This window comes from Sylvia atricapilla, chromosome 9 (genome assembly GCF_009819655.1).
Source record: "Sylvia atricapilla isolate bSylAtr1 chromosome 9, bSylAtr1.pri, whole genome shotgun sequence".
Lineage (NCBI taxonomy): Eukaryota > Metazoa > Chordata > Aves > Passeriformes > Sylviidae > Sylvia > Sylvia atricapilla.
The window spans coordinates 16,723,368-16,744,326 of record NC_089148.1 but is presented as its reverse complement, the minus strand read 5'-3'; the positions used below and the strand labels follow the sequence as shown (position 1 = coordinate 16,744,326).

Genomic DNA, 20,959 nt, shown 5'->3' with positions numbered 1-20,959 from the left:
TTATAAGCTGAAGCACTGAAATAGGCAGTAGAGTTTACTCAACTACATGCTTTATAATTTGCATTTGAGAAAAAAACAACTAAAAAATTTACAAATACTTCCCATCTGCTCCCACCTCTTCAGTCAAAATTTAAAAGAAATGTCAATACATTAATACAGAAACAGAATAATCATATGACTGATATTTAATTTTTTTTGCAGAACCTTTACTAGTTGACTTTAGATCATCAGAATAAATAAAAGAGCTGATGTAGGGAAAAATATGTAATGATAGCACACAGTTCTTTTAATCATGATTACTTATGAATGTTATACCAGATGTGTGTAATATCAATAATTTATAGGTCAACCTGTTGACCGACTAGGGCTGTTTATGCACTAATGTCTTATAAACCAGGATGTTAGTTAACAGAAATCAGTCTATTGGGTTTATTTCCAAGTGCAGAAATATGGCTTTACTTGTTTCATAAAGATATGAATTCTGGCACTTTTCAGATTAGTCATTTAAAAACACCTCTGGAGAAGCTACAAGAAATTAACAAAAGCACTTTGGGACCGCTTTTACCTGTGGAAGTGATTTCATATGTTGAAGCACTGTCTTATTCATCGTGGAGCACCATGAGTGACTCTGTCTCTGACAATGAAGCCCTTCACAACACCACCATTAACGTGAGTGGATCAAGCCTTGGAGCTCTAGGGTTTATCCTTTTTCCAAAGATGGGGTATGACTCTTCCCAAACACATGCTTTTACTTACAGGTTTTGGTCAACACTGTGAACAATTTTTTACAAAAAGACAAAATGACAGTCTGGGAAGCTCTACCTGTGGATAACCAAAGGAGGAGCCTGACTAAGCTGCTGCACACTGCAGAGCAGGCAACACTTGTCATGTCCCAGAGCTTCAAAAAGACAGCCCAGCTGGATGCTAATGCAAGTGACATAGGTAAGATAAAGAAAATTATTCTAAGATATACTTTAGATGTGAATTAATCTGAGGAGTTTTTCAGCACTATTATGAAGATTAGAAATGGTGTTATGTGAAAGACACAGGTGTTAATTTGTATGATTTTTGTAGCTAACACCTGACTTTCAGTGTAGGTATCATAATTTTCAAAGACTGAATATTTGAGTCCAGAGCAAAAAAAAATCAAGAGTCTCTGGGAACTTCTTTTCATATTCTCTTTAAATCTCTGACTATGGGCATACTCACACAGTGTAGATTAATTTGTAAAAATTATCCTATGCATCTTATGCATAAAAAACACCAGTGGAACAAAATTTGGATTTGCACTCTACAGATTTTTTTTTACTCTTTTTGGTTCAGTGTAGTTATTATAAATGAACTTGGAATAAGGATTGTACCTAGTGAGTTTAAACTTGAGTGGCTTTATCTCAACGGGAATTTCTCATTTTAAGAGGAATTCCCCAGGAGGAGAATTGGTTAGTCCCAACTGCACCATTTTGCTCACTTACCTTCTTTTTCCCTGTGTGCTGGTGTCTTCCCACCAACACCTGCTGGTTTTGCTGAGGTAATAAGAGTTTTACCATTCCTTCACTGAGAACAGACTAAGGCTGACACCTGCCACTTTTGAAAATCCTGAGAAAGCATGGTTGATTCCTTTGTCAATGGCCACAATTTCATCTTTATTTTTCTGGATGTCTCCAAACTGTATGTGATCTTATTTCTTCTTTTAGATTTAGTAGAGTCCTTCAGTGTCTCTCACTATCTTTCTGTTTTATATGAAGACTTGATGAGAAAGATTCCTACTGTGATCTCAAGGCAGGTCAAACCACCTGTCCTTCCCTCACCTTTCTGAAAATAAATTAGAGTGATGAAAAAGTAGGAAGGGATTTATTCCTTGACACAGACTCTGTAGAATCAGACTTCTGTTATTGCAGAGCATTTCTGGGGCTGTAGCAGGTCCAGGTGCTGGCTGTAAAACCCCTGTGCCCCCTCCCCACACCTCCCTTGCTTGAAAGCAGAGGCTCTCATCACCACAGAGCTGAGGCCATGAAAGTTAGGAAGAGAGGATTGGAGTGCAGTCTCACAGTGGAACTGTAGATATCAGTCACCAAGGTGAGAGAAGAAGCTGATTAAGAGAATGGAGAGGAATTCCTGTGTTGAAAGGTTAATGATTATATTCCTTGGTTTTGTTCTCAAATGGTAAACTGAATGAGCTCGTTTCCAAATTGGACCCAAACACTAAAATTTTTTGTTACTGTTTTTCAGCATGAATAACTTTTTCACAGGCCTCACCTGCGCCACCCACAACTATTTTGGGATAAGACCTATGACATCACCCCTTTCTCTCCACTGCTTTTTTCGGTGCAAGCTCTTGGACTATGAACTTTTCAAAACTCCAGACAAAGAAAACAATTTCTTATGCCCTTACAAACATTTTCTGACAGCTGGTCTATTGAATAGCTCATATTATTTTTGTGTGCTGTGGTATAAGCAATGCAGATGGTCTAGCTTAGTGATATTCCTCTGTCAGTCAAGTTTTAGATTAGTTTGCTGTTGTTTTGTTTTGTTTTTAAAAATAGCCTGATTAAATTATTTTTGTTCCCATCCTGGGTGATTGAAACTCAGCACCGTAATGAAGCAAATAAAGAGCTCAATAGACTCTAACGTAGTTTTTGTCCTAAGGGGTGAAGCCTGTTTGTTTGCTTTTTGACAAGACACATCATTAGTTCATGGTGCAATGTGCATTTGGTAGCCTGGATAGATAACCATAAAATATATACTTTTCAAAAACTGGCTTTTATCAAATGTTATTATTCAGTGGAGAATTTTATGCTTTCCTTTTTATAATTGTGATTTGTGGCCCCTTTCAGAAATACATTTTTAATAAAGCAATAGCTCTTCCTAAAGTAACCTACATTGTTTTTTTCCAGTACCTAATTTAAGGCAAGGTAAAGAGGAGACTATATTTTTCATGAAAAGAGTAAAAAGTATGAGAGCAAAATGTATGCATGAAAATAAAAAAACCCATAGATGTTTAAACAAACATATTAATGACATTTTTCTTGAAATATTTTGCACGAGGATAGAGTCTTAAAATTCACAGTAATTATGCAATCCAATAGCACATTTATTAACCCAACTCTAAATTATGGTAGGCTATAATGGAGCTGTGATTTGTACAGTATTTTTCTTTTTTTGCAGCACTCAAGGCTTTTGCTTTTGATTCACACCACATGAAACACATCCACCCTCATGTATACACGGGGGGAGATTACATAAAGATCTCTCCAAAGAAGAGAAAGGAACCTCATCCAAATGGTAAGAAACAAAGGCTGGAGAGTAGGTGGGTTAATAAACACCTTGGGTAGGCTTGTACCCACTAGAAAACAGCCAAACATGCAATTTACCTAGGCTGAACTTCCACACTGCTAAGTATAAAGACAAGATATTTTTATCACCCTTTCTCCTTTATTGTCTCAAGACTGATATTTCTAACATATCCAGTGGCACAGTGAGTATCCAATGAGTTTTCACACAGGGCATTGGTATCACAGATCTGAGCTTTATCCTTTTCTTAGCCATGAATCTGCTGTATGGCTTTGGACCAGCCCCTTCAACTCTCTGTGCTAATTCTCCTTCAAATTTTGGCGCATCTTTCCATTGAGAGAGTAGCTCACTGGGGCAAGTAATCTTTAGTACCAAAATCAGCAGGACCCAGATCTGGCTTGTACATCAAAGTGCTACAGAAAGGGCTTGTAACTACTGTCTTCACTAAATATAAAGGTATGTGTTTAAATAGCTCAGAAATTAACCCACATAATTTCATAAACATGGAAAAAATTATTAAATCATCATCTTCCATCTAATCTGTATCTCACAACTCACACAGTACCTAAAAATGTGGTTTATTGTGGTACCAGGGAGGAAGTCACTAAATTTTTTAAGATCAGCACTGAATCCAAAACCACCTTTTTCCTTTTCCCTATTTGTATTCCATCCAGGGTCCACTGTCATGGAAGTCAAAGCAAGCAAGGTATTTCAGAAAGGTCCAGTATTTACTTGAGGTGTGAGACATTTTACTTTATAAGAGTTGACACCACATGTGTAAGCAGTTGGAGAACAGCAGCAAGCATACATTACTCTAGGAAAAATATATGTGCATATATCTAATTAGTATTGCCAGTACGAACACACATTTTTATTCCTAATGCCAGTTACATTGTTTTAAATAAAGCTATATTTCACTGTCTCTAAAGCATTTTTATAAGTATTCCGCAAAGACTCCATCTGTTTTGCATATTTTATGCAATAGCAGCAATAATGTCTATTGTTTATTGTTTCCTTAATGTCCTCAATTTTGTTCTTCTATAAAACCCACAAACTACTAACCCTGGTCTGTTTGATTGATAGGCACTGTTGCAGTTGTCTTTCTGCGGTACAGCAACATCGGTGCTCTGCTCTCTTCGCCTAAAAACAGCTCCTCCAAAGATCCCTCAGAGCACAGACAGACAGTCAGCTCAGCAGTTATAGCTGTTGCAATTAGCTCAAATCCACCCACGCTCTATGAGCTTGAGAAAATAACATTTACCTTAAAGTATGCCAAGGTAAGGGGGGGTTTTATTATCAGCTTCGAGTAAAACAAAACATTAGCTAATCATTTTATGTGATGTAAGCATACCTGCAGCATATGATAAACTACGACATAATTCTGTTGTTTGCTGATGTGAGGTTTCCATTTATTACTCTAATAAGATTAATCTCAAAAGTGACATCCTAAGTGCAATATACTAAACGTGATACAGAGGAAAATTGCTATGGGACTAAAACAAGGGCAATAATGCCATCTTTGCTGGGTTGTAATATGGATAAAATGTAGATTCTCTGTAAACCAGAGAATATTACAGGATCTTGATTGTTCTGTATTTAGGTGGGGTTTTTTTTTGGTTTTTTTTTTTTTTTCTTGAAAGACTTAAGCATGTATACTAAAAAAGGGAAGAAATTATTCAAGGTTAATGCAAAAAAAAAAAAAGTAACCTGGAATTAGGGGGTAATAGCAGAACCTATACTTTTGAAGCTTTGTTATTTCTGAAATCTGAACATAATTATTTAAAACTGAGAGGTTTATTTCCAGCAAATACAGATTTTTGCTGGCTTCACTCATATGTGAAAAATCACATTACATGGCAGCAAGAATAATCAGAAACATAACAAGAAAGCAACTCTGCAGTGGAATGAGAAATGGGACAAGGTGCTAACCTTGGTCACATAGCTTTTAAATTTATTACTTCCCTTCTGAGTTGAAAATCACCTTTATATAAATTTGCATAAATGTATAAAGCCTGTATTACAGTGGAGACTTAGCCTTTAACTAGATTTAGTAAGCACTAACTGTACTAAGTAATACTAATAGTCTTACTCGTCACTGTTGTGTAGCAGGTGATAGAGCAGGTGTGATACGACCCTGGCTTTGTCCCAGATTGCTTTGTAAAATGCACAGACTAAGTCTCAGTTTTTGAGCTGCTCATTTGGAATGGGTAAGCAATGTGGCTGTAACCTTGGAGTCTAGTCCATGTTCAGCAGGTGCAAGTGTATATATAACAGTGTTTTCAATAGGTAAAAATTCCAACATCTTTGCAGGTGCCAGAAGGGTTCAGTAATCTGATTAGACTACATGTTTGGTGGGGTTTTAGCTGTGTGAATAAATTGCTTCCATCCCCAGCCACATTTTAATTGCTTGGAATAGGCCTTGCAGAATGTGTTTTTTGTTTCCCAACCTTCCAATGATAACAAGCATTTTTTAATGAATTGCGCAGTCTAGCGTAAGAAAGGTCTCTTGATGGGAAATATCCTGCCTTTTGCCATCAGCAGAACATCTTGTTTCTGTTCCAGACTGCAGATAAAGACATTAAATGTGCATTTTGGAACTACTCAGACACAATGAATGGCAACTGGGCTACAGAAGGCTGTGAGCTGACACATTCCAACTCCACTCATATCTCATGCAAATGTAATCATCTGACTCATTTTGCTGTTTTGATGTCCTCAGGTGGCTCCGTTGTAAGTGCTATTTTAATTTAGTGTTTTACCTGACACTTTCTTCTGTTTTCATTCCTTATGTTTTTATTTTAGTGCAACCTGCATACTCACCCCCCCTTTAGGTTGTCTCCTGGTTTTGTTCAGCAAACACACAATTTATTGTGCACAAAGCAAACAAAATTCCTCCCATATGTGTTTGAATTTCCTTATGTCCTTTCTGCAGTATTACAGAGCAGTGATGCAGCAAAATATCTTGTTCCAAAAACACAGTCTGTTGTGCTTATTTTTGGAGCATTGCATTTCATTTTAAATCTCACTTTAGGACTGCTGTGGGATTTATCTGCCATTCATTGGTGGTCAGTAACCATATGGCCCTGAATTTCTGTATCTCAAAACTTTGCCACCCATTTGTCTAACCTTGGCATCTAAAAATCTGCTTTGAATTCTCTCTGGAGAGTTTGCAGCAGCATAATCAATCTGAAGTTTATGACTATTAAACATGGACACTCACAGACAGCACAAAATCGGGAGAATGGCCATTCAATTTATGTCCTTCTTATGTTAAGAAGCCCCATAGATTTCCAGGATCTCGGTGGGGATCTGCAGGAGCTCAGGTCCTGCCTCAGGAGGCAGCTTTATAAGGTATCAGAACTGACAGCAAGCAGAATATTAGCATGAATATACTGTATTGAGACAGCTCTCTCACACTGTGAATTTCATGCTGATAGAGGCTGTTTCCTGGTTGCTAAATAGCATCCTAAGTCTTCAGTTCAAATTTAAAACCTTTGCAGGTACTTATATAGTCATTTTGAAAAGAAAGGCTGGGAGGTGAAGAATCTCTCATCCTTTATTTAGTAAAAAAATACTTAGATGCATTTTATGGTCAGCTGAATGCTATCTTTTTGATGATGTACAGTCATGTATTTCAGAGTTTCTTTGTTCAAATAGGAAACAGCAAAAGAAATGTATTCTTATACAGAAAATATTCATGTCCAGTATTGAAATATCTTGTGTTTCTCTGGAGAAAGTTCATATTGCATATCTGGAATAGCATTTGCTGGAAGTGATTGTTATTTCAGAGTCTTGTTTTGATCATGTTGCAAATTCAGTAAGACAGTTATTCAGTTTTGCTTATCTAAGTCACTGCTGTGATAAGTCCTTTTATATTAGAAAATGTTTGTGTCGTATTAATAGATGTCCTACTGCCAGTGTATTTGTCATTCACTAAAATGATCTGATTTTGAAAATCTTATTAGGAGATACTGATGTTAATAAAAAGTTTTTTGTTAAAAAATATCAGAAAATCCAAGAGCAGGAATATGTACAGTTTATTACTAATTTCCCCTGGAATTATATTTTTCTCAGAAAAACCCAGTACTTTTTAGATTATCCAGAGTTTACATTTCCAGTGAAACTCAATAAACAGTTTTGATTAATATTTTGTAGAAAATAAGAAAAGAGCCGTATTATAGAATGAGATCTTTCTTGAGAAGTTACAAAGCTGTTCTTTTAAATACTATATTATAATTTTCCCCCAGGGTGTTACAAATTATAGCATTCTTACAAGAATCACTCAGCTAGGAATAATTATTTCGTTGATTTGCCTCTCCATGTGCATTTTCACATTCTGGTTCTTCAGTGAAATTCAAAGCACTAGAACGACAATTCACAAAAACCTCTGCTGCAGCCTTTTCCTGGCGGAACTTATTTTTCTGATTGGAATTAATATGAACAATAATAAGGTAGGTAGTTTTCTCTTGTGCCTTGATTTTGTATTGCAAAATAAATATACAGTATAAGATATGATCTTCCTTCTACTCCTCACATTTCCTACCCACAACAGTGACCCTGACTTCCCAGTACAGTAACAGGAAATACAAAATGGTCATTTAAAGAAGCAGAGTCTTCATCTGAGCTGGTGTATATTGACTTTGCTCCATGAGTTTCTTTTAAAATTTGTCACCTTTACTGAGGCTGTGATCTCCACGTGTTTAGCGTTTTCACTTCACTTGGGATGCTGTATAAAGGCACACTGGTGGCTCCCAGGGTGACAGTTTTCTCTAAAATCAGGCCAGAGCTGCAATCCCAAGCTGACATCTGAGATTTTGAGCTGTTAGCTGGAGGACACCATGTGAGGTCTTGATCTGTCCCTTTTGCTTTTCAGAAAGAAAGGGTGTTGATTTTTGTATGTCAGATTAGTTTCAGGAAATAAAATTATGCATAAAATTATCAAAATTGCCTACAATAAGTAGCTGAATAGTATTTAAAATCACTTGAAAAAATATGAGCCGCTATCCCTGAGGTAGCAATCCAGTACTGATGGATTGAAAAATATCATTTAATAAACACTTTTTATAACAAAAGCTATTTCAGAAACAATTCCTTGTGATGTCTAGTTATAAAGCCATAAAAATAATAAAAATTAACTTTGTGCAGATCAAGCATATAGACTGCTTAGCTATAATAATAGGATCAACCTAGTCAAACCATTTATACAGTTTTTCTGGGAAGTCATACACTAAATTTAAAAGTTGAATGTTATTTTACTTTACTTAACTTTATTTTACTTTATTTTACCACTTGCTACAGAAAGCACTAATGAATGAATGTGCAAATGGGTGTAGGCCAAGTTCTTGTTAACCAGCATTACAACTGGGCTGAATCACCACTTTAGAGCCACTCAGCGGCTGTGCATTATTATACATATAGACAAAGGCCTATTAATACAATCATGACTCATGCTTTCTCTGATTGAATTTCTAGCTCTTCTGTTCAATTACTGCTGGACTACTCCATTATTTCCTCCTAGCTGCTTTTGCATGGATGTGCATTGAAGGCATTCACCTCTACCTTATAGTTGTGGGAGTCATCTACAACAAGGGTTTCTTGCACAAGAATTTCTATGTCTTTGGCTATGTCAGTCCAGCCGTGGTCGTTGGAATCTCTGCTGCACTGGGATACAAGTACTATGGCACCACAGAAGTGTAAGTCACCATTTCTGTGTCCAAATCATCATACGGAAGGAGACAATAATCACAAAAGCACATTTCAAGGCATTTTCTGCTGTTTAATTTTCAGATGTTGGCTCAGCACTAAGAATAACTTTATATGGAGTTTTATAGGACCAGCATGTCTAATAATTCTTGTAAGTATAATTTTAATTTTTTACTGTAGTACATAAAGCCAATAATAAAAGGTGTTTAATAATCACCCACCCACTGCCAGCATAGCTGTGAGTGCTAATTATAGGGCAGAATTGACTAATTTAGACCTTTTTATAGTACCTCTAAATTATTTATATGCTGTACATCTAAATACTTTACTAGTCTGAAAAATGAATGTTTGACAAAAAAAGTTCAATATAAAATCAGAGGAGTTTTTTTCCTTGCTCTCTTTCTTTTATCCCAACGGTTTGAGAAATTCTGTGAAGTAATTCTGGTTTTTACAGAGAAGTGTCTTTGTATGTTGCTGGCGTCTCAGCAGGAGGTGTACACAGACACCATCCTAGCAGACAGATAATCTGTTTTTTCAAATGTTGTGTGACTTAATCTCTTATCAGTGATCGGTCATCTTTGTAAGATTAGACTGTCATCTCTGTGGTTTTATCATTCGCATGTACCCTGTCATCATCAAAGCCATTTTAAACTAAATTGCGACGTCAGAGAAAAGAACCCGCTATTTCACACGGGCAGACAAGTCAAGTATTGATAGCCCTATTTCAGCTGTGAAGAGGGCCTTTTTAATTCCTATTGGAAGTGGTTTCAAACCTGCGAATTTGGCAGGTATTACATGTTCAATTCTGAATTGAGATGTTTTTGGTGTCTCGGGAGCATTTCTGAGTGCTATAAAGTTTAAGGAACCATTCTAGCTGTAATGGGGCTTTATTCTGTAAGACTGTGTTGACACTGATAGCTGGAGCTAACAGAAGGAGAAGGTGCAATAGTGAGGTCTCACATCTATGGTCAAGCCAGTGACAACTATGTTGCGTTTTACGCTATTTGGTATAATGTGAGGATTTGTTAAAAGAAAAAGTGGAAGATCCTAACACATATGACTTGGTAGTGAAACAGTTTTATTTCAAGGCATCGTTCATTTCAAAGTTTAATAAATATCACGTACATTTCTGGTCAAATTTTACACCAAATTCTCACTGCATATTGGGTACAGCCGGAAACAACCTGCCAGATATAGCTGTAAGATTAAGGTTCCCCATCTCACCCTTCCTGTGGGCACAGCAGAGTTGGATATGCAGAGCACGATGACCTCCCTTAGCTCTATGCTTCTGGGTCAGATGGCCCTGGTGTCCAGCAGGTTACTAAGGTGAATAAAATCATGGCAAGACATCATCCTTTACTAGGAAATTCTTACAATTCTTAGCTTTAAGTTTACAGCTTCCTATTTCCTCTTTGGACCTTATCTTTTCTTCCATGGAGGCAGCAGGGCTGGGGTTTTGTTGTTCTTACTCTCATTCCTGTTCCTCATCTGCCTTCAGGTAAAGATTTATGCCCAATGATGTATCTCTGTGCGGTTAGCACAGGAAAATCGCATTATCAAAACACACAAAATGCCCCAAGTGCATGCTTGTGTAACCTTGTTTCCAGCTCCAGCTGAGCTGTGCCCAGCGGGGATCCCAGGTACATGGCACAGAGGCAGAGCAGGGCTGCAGTGGCTTTGCTGTAAATCTGGCTGGGTGCAGAAGCAAATCCTGCAGGCTGGGCTCTGAGCCTACAGACATTCTTTGAGCACACCAGATCTTCCAGCAATCCCTGCAAATTAAAAGGAAAAAGGGAGGTGCTAGAAGTTGATCCAGGCCTGTGTGCCAGTGCAGCCCTCCTATGGATGAGGAGAGCAGCCAGATAGTTTCTTTTTCTCTTACTCACTTGCCTAAGTGAAACCATGCAAAACACCTGTAGCTGAACAGCAAAGAACCCTGTGGTTGTTCAGCTACTTTTTCTATGTTATAGAAGAATTTTATGCTAAGTTGTTTTCACAGTAGTTGCATACTTTTATTTATTGTCTCTTCATAACAATATGCCACTAAACCATGGAGGGAAATGCAATCAGATTTCAGCAAGGTGCTTCAGCTGCTCCAGGGTTTTTTGAGGATTTGGACAGCTTGTTTTGATGGAGTGATAGCAAAATGAAGCCTGAACTGCAAGAGGGACATTTTCTAAGGGTGCAGGGACCTAGGTATTTTGCTTGTGCTTTATCCAGGTAATTAAGGAAAATATGGAAAACCCCACGAAAATAGACACTGACATTAGAAGATGAAGTTGGTGTCAGATGTCTTCTCCATGGAAAGCACACTGTTGGTAGCAATTCTGTTTCCATTGTCCAGCCCTCCTGTTGAGAACACTGCATGGGCTCCAACTTGACAAAGGTTAAACTCTTTCCAAAATAGTGCCACTCAGGCAGTCCTTTTAATTACAGGAGCCAAATATTTCTCAATATTTCCATTCTGCCCACAGCTAATTAAAGAGAAAGAAGAAAAAAAAATATTAATTAAGAACTCTGACAAGAAAATATCCCTTTTGTTCTGGGATAACCAGATAGGGCACTGCAACCATCATATTGAAAGCTGAAAAATCAGGTAGCTCTACTTTACTGTTAATCCTGAGCTTCATCTACTACTAGCACTAAATTTGCAGGTTTTCCAAGATAGTTGGGAGACCATGGATACCAATTCTCTAGAGGGCTACTCACCACAAAATTCTTTCACAAAAATATTTAAATCATTGTCAGGACAAATGCCCATGTACCAAATGACAGTTTCCATTTCTGTGAGTGGGGGCCCAGGAGATTTGTGGTTTGGATTGTACTGTAATATGCCTCTGAGCCAGCATGCAAATGATGAAGAACAGAACACAGAACCCCTCCTGTACCAATGGGTCAGCTGTCTCAGGGCACATTATTTCAGACACGTTTCTGGGCTGTAAATCTGTAGTAATAATGAAGCATAGGGAGCTCAAGTGTTTATCAGGAGTACAACTTAGCTTCTCCTCTGATTGCCTAACCAGAAACGCTACTTCTGAAGGTGTTTGCTTATTAATACTAAGGTTCTATTAGAAGTCTTAAGTGCAAAGCAATGGCCTTATTGATCCCATCTAAGAATTATTATAATTATTATTATTAGATTGGTGACTGTACATGAAAAGAAGTGGGTCAGAAACTCTTTAGATGGACTTAGCAAAGAAAGAGTATTTTAAACCTTTATAAAACAAGCTGCAAACTGAAGATAATTTCTACAACTTATTTCTTCCTCCTAACACTTGTAATCTTTAGAACCACAATCATTTTAACTAAAACTAAGCAGTAGATTAGATCAAAGCATACAAGTATGGAGAAATTATTTATAACATGTATTTAAACTTTTTAATAGAAACGTGAGTTTATCTCAAGCTTTAAGGGACAAACATTCATACACATGGCAAGCCAAGACTGATTGAGGCAAAGACAAATATAAACCCCAGAGAAAAAAGGTATGAAAATGGGGGAAAAAAAGATATTAAAAAGAAGCCATAGAAGAACTTTATTTTCTATTGTAATACACTTGTACAATAATAATCTCCTTGTGTGTAGAAGTGTGTAGAATGGAAATGACTGTTTGCTGTCAGGGTGATGGTTGCAGTTTTGATTAGCATGTAATATCAGTCAGTAACAAACTCCTTCCCATCGTGGAGGATTTCAACATGGCTTTCCCCATCTCTGGCATCACAGCTTTTTGAGTGGGAGTAAACTTACGTTAGGGCTTTATTCTGCACTCCTGGTGTTTTTAGCAACTTCTTCTTTTAAACTTCTTGCACACAGCTTAAGTCCTTCCACTTGTACCTATTTTGAGGTTCAGCTATATATTAGTTATCCATTTGGGTGTAGAAATTATGTCTGGAAGGGTTGGCCAAGGGCTATTAACGCTGTAGTTATGAAAGTCTATGAGACATTAAAAGGAAAATTTGGAAAAGAATCACTGCTATTCCAAGTGCCACTACAGCCAACTCTTCTGATATACCTGTCTCCCACAATGTTCTCCCATCAAATCTGTTCAGCTGAGCTTTGTGCAGCATGTTCAAAGTCACCCATGAAAACTTGATTTGTACCTTTACAGTATCGACAGAGTCAGGCAGACTTGACTGTTGTACCTACTGTCACTGCCACAATAAATTGGCACACCTCTGTGAGGAACCAGGACTCAGAAGTGTGATGTGTTGTAACATTAATGGGTGCAATTTGCCATTTGACAGTATAAATCTATCACTATCATTTGTTGAGATCACCTCTCTAATAAAAAATACAGACTTGCTCTTTGAGGTTGGAACATTTCCAAAATTGAACATCATCCAGATAATCCTCTCTATGGCTTTTATCCAAACATCCCAGTGCTGTGCAGTGAGGAGGTAGCTCCTGAACGCTATTCCTTGTTTTACTCCTCTAATGAGTGTTTTTAGGGACTTTGAAGGTGTCTGGCTAGGCTTCAAGTTCCAGTTTCTTGAAACAATTGGTAATTGTAGTGTTTACAACACAAAAATGGCTTATACATGAACCCTGCAATTTTCAGAGCATTCTTGTGCACTTGACTTGGAATGTACAAGCAAAGAATAATCCTTGGGAGTGGTGTCCCCAGAAAATCCAAGCCCTTTTTAATAAATGTAATGAATAATCAGCTGTAAAGAAAAAATATTCTACAAACTTCAGTGATTGATTAACCATACTGTTTTCAACCTCTCTTGTATAAATGAATGGGTAAATGAATAAAATATACAGATTGCAGTTGCAAAATACAAAAAAGTGACATATGAGTGATGAAAGCAGGCTAACAGTAGAGTAATGCTTTTCATTAAGGAACTGCCTGCATATTCATTAGAGCTAGTCAATTACTTAAAAAATACATTCATCAGATAATTTATTTGATGAATTTTACCATTATTTGTCAAATAATTTATTCAACAAAAAAAGGTAAAATTAATGCACTAGTGCATTTTTCAAATCTTAATGGACAGCTCTAATACTTTTTCAGTTCTGTACATTTAGGTTGATTCAGGATTAGTAATACTGCTGCAATCAATGCAGAAAAATTTCCTGCCAAATCCATTACTGTGCTGTTTTCTCATATACTCACAAATTTTATGTACTTAATCTAAGCTATTCAAACTGAACATCATTCTTATAAAAAAGATATTCAAAGAATCTAAGATATTACATTTCCCCAAGCTTCAATAAAGAACATGGTCTCACGAATCAATGTTAACATTTAAAAATAACAATTTTAAAAAAATAATAAATAAATAAATAAATAAGCAGCCCTTCTGAGGCCAGTCACATCACACTTATGTCACCAAGTCCACTGCCTCTTTGGGCTTCTTCACTTTATTATCACTACTCTTCAGTGAAACATTGCATGTTCAATATTCCTGATGTTTCTCGATATTCTAAGAATTACTATCAAAAATGTTGCTTGACCTCTGACCTCCACCACAACAAAACACAGCACCATCTCACATTTTTCAGTGAATATTTACGCTCTGAAAAATTCTATGGGGTTTTTTTGTGATAAATGTTTAGTTATGTTTCTTAGATAATGTGAAAGGTATACTCTACACTTACTGTATGTTTTTCAGAAAACAGCCATTTTAAGCATTTTTTCATATCTACTGTTATTTCTCAATCCGCCTTTTGAGTGGAAATAAATTCCTACAGGGACTAGCAATGCCTTTATTATTCTTTTTTAAAGAGTAATAGTCCCCTTTTCATTAGCCCCTCTGTGGCTTCAGTTAAAGGTGTCCTCATGGCATTTCTTATGCCATTGTGGATAAAGTGGAGAGAATTAATTATACAGTGGCATTAAAGACTGAGTCTGCAACTTTGCTTGAAACAGATTAGTTCAAGCCACAGTGCTGTTCAGCAACAATACCTGCTGTGCTAAATAATAACTGAGTCAGAAAGTACTAGCCATGTTCAGTGGACAGGATCAGCTTAAATCTCCAAGACACAGCTTCCATATTGCCAAACCAAACTGATGCAATTTCTCAGCAAGACCAGAGTTTTCACATTAATCAAGGGCTTATATTCCTTCTCTCTGCCAGAAAAGCCTCAATTCTGCAATGCTATGGTCCCTGGAAATACTTAGAATAAAGAGGGTGTATCCATTAGTCATATCAGAGTAATGTAATTAGACAAGTTACTTCATCCTATGTTATTGCATAGTAACAAGTTCATCACATAAGGCTAAAGAGTCCTTGAAGGATGTTCCAAACAAAAGTGTTTGTTTTTAAAAAAAAACAACTTAGTAGTTCTGTAAGAAAAAGTACATTAAGTTCTCCCTTGCAGACACTGAAAGGACACTAGACTTGAAACTCAAGCATGTCCTCTGTCACCCAGAGTGAACCAAGCAGAACCAGCAGGGAAGAGAGCACAGGTGGATGTCAAAGGAGAAGAGCACCTGCATGTGCCAGCTGGCTGCAGATTTCCCGAGATGTTCCACAGCTCAGTGCAGATTGATGTCTCACACATTCTCCTTCAGTTCTAGAAAGATAGACTGTACCCACCCTTTTAATGAACCCATGTATAATCAGCTTTTGTGGATTTTTTTTTTCAGGAAAGCCACACAACTGACTGACATAGGCTGGTTTTGTTGGGTTGCATTTTTAGGGTTTTTTAATTGTTTAATATCTTCTTGGTGCTTTTGTACATTCCCTTGTTATAAGCACAATTACTATAAACATACACACTTACCCTAAACTGTTCATTGAATGGACACCATAGGTTAGCTTTAGATTGTTAACATAGTTAACTATCTGAAGTTATACGTTAACTATCTAGTTAACATAGACTGATGATGTCTTTTGGACTTTCTTAGCAATTTCATCATGACTTCATGCACATGACATATTTTCTCACTTGAATCAGATTTTCTTCCACTATTCTACTGCCCCTTTGATTCATCCCTGACAGGCATTTAGAGAGGTAAATTTAAATTCACAATAGCAATTGCACAGGAATAATTTACTTGGAAATCTCACTTGGACACTGAAAGAAGTTTTTGTGGTTTTGCATAAAGAACACCATGGGATTTTGTGACTATATCCACAGCAGAATCGTAGATATTTCTGAAAAAGCAAAAGGCCAAATCTTCAAGAGGATTTGGGAAATTGTGGAAGGTATGGTTATCTTTCTGCCAAATATTCACATCTCCAAAAGGGAAAATACAGCTTTTTCTTGAGCTTCACATCTCAGTCATGCTCCTGATACTTTCTCCTTCCTGGTAGCTCATCCAGTCACTGAAGCTACTTGTAATAAAAGATGATATACAATTATTTCACTTATCTTTGCCATGTAACACTCCTTCTGCAAGACTGCTGCATAAGGCTCCAGATGCAGCCTAAGAAAGGTTTCCATGTATGCAAGGAAACCATAGGATGGGAGTAATGTATAGTCTGAACTTTTTGATGCACCTTGAATCAGTTCATTAAACAGCCTGATTTATGTCACTCCCAACTCACAAGACAATACATCTTCTCAAAAGCTTCTTGAAAAAGAAGAGTAAACTTAGGAATTATTTACACTGTGAGGAAAAAATAGACACCCCCCCCCCCATCCTATCACTGGATCTAACTGGGATAACATCTATGGCTGAGGTCAGGTACAGCTCTGTTGGTTCATCCCTCCTGCCCTTGGGTGCAGAACTGATGGTAAATAATGCATTTAGTTTTGATATCCAATAAGAAGTAACCTTGAACCCACAAGTCTGCAAAGCCGCTTACCCTGATGAAAAGCATGGAAAGACCATCTATTTATCTATTTATCTACATCTTCTTCTAAGTGTTCTAAAAATATAAAGGAAACACTTAAGTGAGTCTAAATATATAGCTTGAAGTATGCAACAGAAAACTTTGAGGTATTCATAAATACAAAGCAATCCTATGTGAACTTTTTTTTTTCCCTGAGTCAGGATTTGTAATAAACTCATTTGGCTATGTTTTAACTTTGAAAACAAGTGAAATCATTAAAATCTTAGAAGCATAAAATCCTACTCCTGAATAATTTAAACTATTTCCCAAAAATACAGCCTAAAGGGGGTTCATTAATGTTTTTGTTCCATTTCTTACTCCCAGATAAGACTGCTGTTGTATACTTAAAGCATTCAAGAAGATATATTCACTGGGGACATGGTAATGAGATAAATCAGTCAGGAGACAAACCCTGACTGTTTGACTGCCAGCTTGTGTCCAATTTTATGCAATTAATATAGCATACATTTTCATTTTGAAGCTTAAACTGTACTATTGTTAATAGCTTAATTCTGTTCTCCCCTGACTGAAATAACGATGACCTGCTGAATGTTGTGGTTTTACCCAGCCATTAGCCATCCAGCCAGAAAGACAGAAATGTATTGCTCTCTGTGGCAGAACTCAGACCATCACAAGCTCATTAATTCAAACGCTCATAATGAGGGTCATTGTACAGACTGATACAGATACAGCTGCTCTGAACTTCAGACATTTTTTGAAAGAGCCAAATTCAATATGATATATGTAAAAAATTCAAGTATATGCCTAAGAGAGCAGCAGGAGAAATTTTCTCATTCTTTTTTGTGAGATCTGACATCAGCATATAGATGGTTTCATCAATTATTGAGACAGAGACTAAGAAAGGAAAAGGGAATGATTTGGGGGTTTCATTTTTGAAGTTTGAATGTAAAGTGCTCAGACTGAATCAGAACTAGTATGTCTGAGTCTTTAGAATTAGCTGCCTCTTTCTTATACCTTCTCTTCTTTGTAACACTAGAGAGCCTTTAAAGGCTGGTATTTGAAATTTTTAATAACTTTTGAAAGGCTGGGGTGTATCTTTTACACAAAGATATCCTACATGAAATTCCAAATTCCTTTTTCATTCTATAAATAATGTGTATTGGAAATAGTCTCAAAACCTCAGTGTCATATTAAATAATTACAGCAGTGTTTAAAAAACAAAACTGTCTTTAGAAAACCCTGGGTGAGGAACTGGGGGGTGAGGGAAATCCAGGTCTTTCTGTTCCAGTGAATATTTAATTATTTATATGGCATGGAATAGATCCAGCAGTAGCAGTAGCAGTGAATAACTATACAGAGAGTGGAGAAACCAAGGGTCATAGCCTAGTCTGAATATTAAGTAAAACAGAAAATTGTGCCCCACGTCTCCAACATCCTGTATAAATGTGCTGTCCACAGGGATTTTCATTGTTCAGCAGTGTCCTTTCTGGTTTTATTCAGAAAAGCCATCCTAGTCAGGAAGCATTTCCCGGTGAAAACACAGTCTAAAACAGTAAATGTCTTTTAGTGCTAATGAACTGACATTTTCCAAGAAAAAATGTATTGGACTAAATTTTTTGGAATGCCCTGTCCTGATCTATTTAATTTCATCAGAAGTCCAGGTGCTAGCTGAGCTACCTCCATGAAAGACAGACCATTCCCCTCTGAGCTTTCAAGTGCTCTTTGTCTTGCTGTAAAAAAGGAAGGAGGGGAAGAATGAAAAAAGATGTCTTAGTTGTCAAATTTGACAGCTTTCAGCTGCCTTGATGGGGCAAAATGATGATAGAACACTTCACTCAGTGTCTTACAATTTAATTGTAATTAATTATGAAAGAAATTACAGCTCTTCAACATGAGTGCAAATATTTTTATTTGCAAGTTATATTAAATTTTGTGTAGCTTATCCTATTCAGTCTTCAACTAACAAAAACTATCATTCTGTATCTACACAGAGAGAGTTTCATGCATTGTGAAGCACTAACATCATATTTACTTGAGGACAGAACACTAACTTACTCTTCCAGTACGTAAAATACGTACATTTAAGAGTGGAATTAAGGACCTATTTTAAATATAGCTGTTGCTAGGCAATGTGTTATTAGCAGAACTCCAGCAGCCTGGAACATTTCGAATTTTAGGACCTACATGCTCATTTTTTATATTATTACTTAGTTTCCAAAATACTAGCAATCAACAGAGAAGTTGGTGATTTGCTTAGACAATAGATGAAATTGTTCCTCAGGGCTCTCTGCTGGGCAGAGCTGATGGGAGCAGCAGCCAGAGAAACAGCATCTTGCTCTGTCCATGCCCAGCTTTCCTTTCTTGCAGAAGCACCTGTTCAGGTAGCCATGGTAGTAGGGAGGCAGAGGGAGGGATGCTAACCTACAAGCAGATCTTCAGAGCTATCCTAGATGTAGGTGGAGGTAGGTTGACTCCACACACTGCTTTTCCCATCCTATTCTAAAATACATATGAGTGATTGAACAGAGCTCCCCAGGCTAATTCCTTTGGCAAAGCTTCCCTACTGTTGACAAGATGATTAGAAGAGCACTAGGAATTTTCTTTGAATTCTAGCTTGGTTTTTCTCTCCTTCAAGAGGAAATTATCCAGATCAGTGCTGTGGGTCAGATCTGACCCTAGCACTTGTACCACTCCAGATTGCTCTGAATTCTTCTTTGTGTGTCTGCTGGACCTAACCCACCACCATCACAGTTCTGAATGGGGGAACTGTATCATGGACTTAAACAGCAGCAGGAAAATTTCACTGTCCTACTCTTTACCACAGTTTGCATCCATGACACACCTAAGTGCTAATCTGCAGAGCAAAACCTGCAGCAGTGTCCACTATTGCTTATGAACATCTTGGGCCTGCCATTTTCTGTGGCGTGTACTGATAAAGCCTTGACAGTGGTGGTGCCATTGGAGTTTTACCATTTAACTGGCATTCTGCTTATTAGCTTAATGGGGCCAGAAGTCACTCCAAAACTCTAAATACTTTTGACCCTTTTCATATGTGATGTCCTGGAGAGAGATGTACCAAACACTTACCATCCTTCCTTTAAACTCCATCTTGGGTGTACAATATCACCCAGCTCATGCAGGTTTGTGTCTCCTTAGGAATTATCCAGGGTTATGCAGCTAAGTAAATGTAGCTGCCCATATCTACAGAATCTTGATTTCATGGCATCCTAATAATTGCTCCTGTCCACTGCCTATTTCATACAAATGTATTTTAAGTTTTTCATTTGTCCATAAATATACTACAACATCTCTAGAATTTAAGAAGGCTAAAAATACTTTAACAAATATCATTAGGGAGCCTTGATTCCCTGAAGATGCTGTGAGTGGAAGCTTTTTTCTGTATCAGTCCTTGACTTTGATTAACCACTTAAAAAAAAAAAAGGAATAGATTAATTATTAAAATTAGTCCTGTAGTGCACCTGAGCAATGATGAGTGAAACATGATTCCCACTGAATTGCAGAGGAGGCAGGGCTGAGGATGCTCAGAGAATGCACTTCAGAGAATTGCCCTGGTAGGGAGAAAGTCAGAGGTTTGCTTTGTAAAATGGCAAGGACTGAGTGCACTCTTTGCCCAATAGCAGTCTGGGGTGGTTTGTTAAATAAATAAAATACAAAAAAAATTATTCAGTTCAGGGATTGGAATCAATGCAATTCCCCTCTAGTCTATTAGACTTGCTGAGAAGCCCCTCTCAGGACACGCAGCAGTTTCTCTGACTGCTCAGCCATGTAATAGCACTGAAAACAAAGGCACCAGAACTTGCCGTGTCACACTGTAACATCGTTATTCACTCGATAAAACCGTGGCCATGCCACAACATCTCACGCTCCGGGTTTGCCCCAAGCTGCAGACTAACTGTGCTCATTATTCAGGTAACTGGTCCCCAGGCTGGCCCTCCCCAGCCCCGAGCAGAGCCTGTCCTGAGCTCGGTTTCACAGCTGCCTGCACATCCTGCTCTGCTGCAGCTCGCTCCCTCTCCGGAGACAGCATGCCTCGTGTTTGCCATTTCGCTCTCATTCACCTTGCCTGTCACCTTAAGGCAGTCTTAATTACAATATCATTGAAGGTTTATTCAACAAGATCTTAAGACTGTGGTTTAATTACAAAAACGAAAACACATGATTACAACCAAAGTAAGTATAAAACAATATTTGGCTGT

General features: G+C 37.5%; 1 protein-coding gene across 2 annotated transcripts in view; it reads left to right on the top strand.

Annotated features, from left to right (window-relative positions):
• Window positions 1-20,959, top strand: part of ADGRL4 (adhesion G protein-coupled receptor L4) — a 73,510-nt gene that overhangs the window by 45,735 nt on the left and 6,816 nt on the right. For both annotated transcript variants that reach the window (XM_066325112.1, XM_066325111.1), the window contains 8 exons: window positions 496-669; window positions 759-942; window positions 3,166-3,282; window positions 4,375-4,568; window positions 5,854-6,021; window positions 7,539-7,742; window positions 8,764-8,984; window positions 9,079-9,145. In XM_066325112.1, the coding sequence (XP_066181209.1) occupies window positions 496-669; window positions 759-942; window positions 3,166-3,282; window positions 4,375-4,568; window positions 5,854-6,021; window positions 7,539-7,742; window positions 8,764-8,984; window positions 9,079-9,145 (1,329 nt within the window). The remainder of the gene's footprint in view (window positions 1-495; window positions 670-758; window positions 943-3,165; window positions 3,283-4,374; window positions 4,569-5,853; window positions 6,022-7,538; window positions 7,743-8,763; window positions 8,985-9,078; window positions 9,146-20,959) is intronic.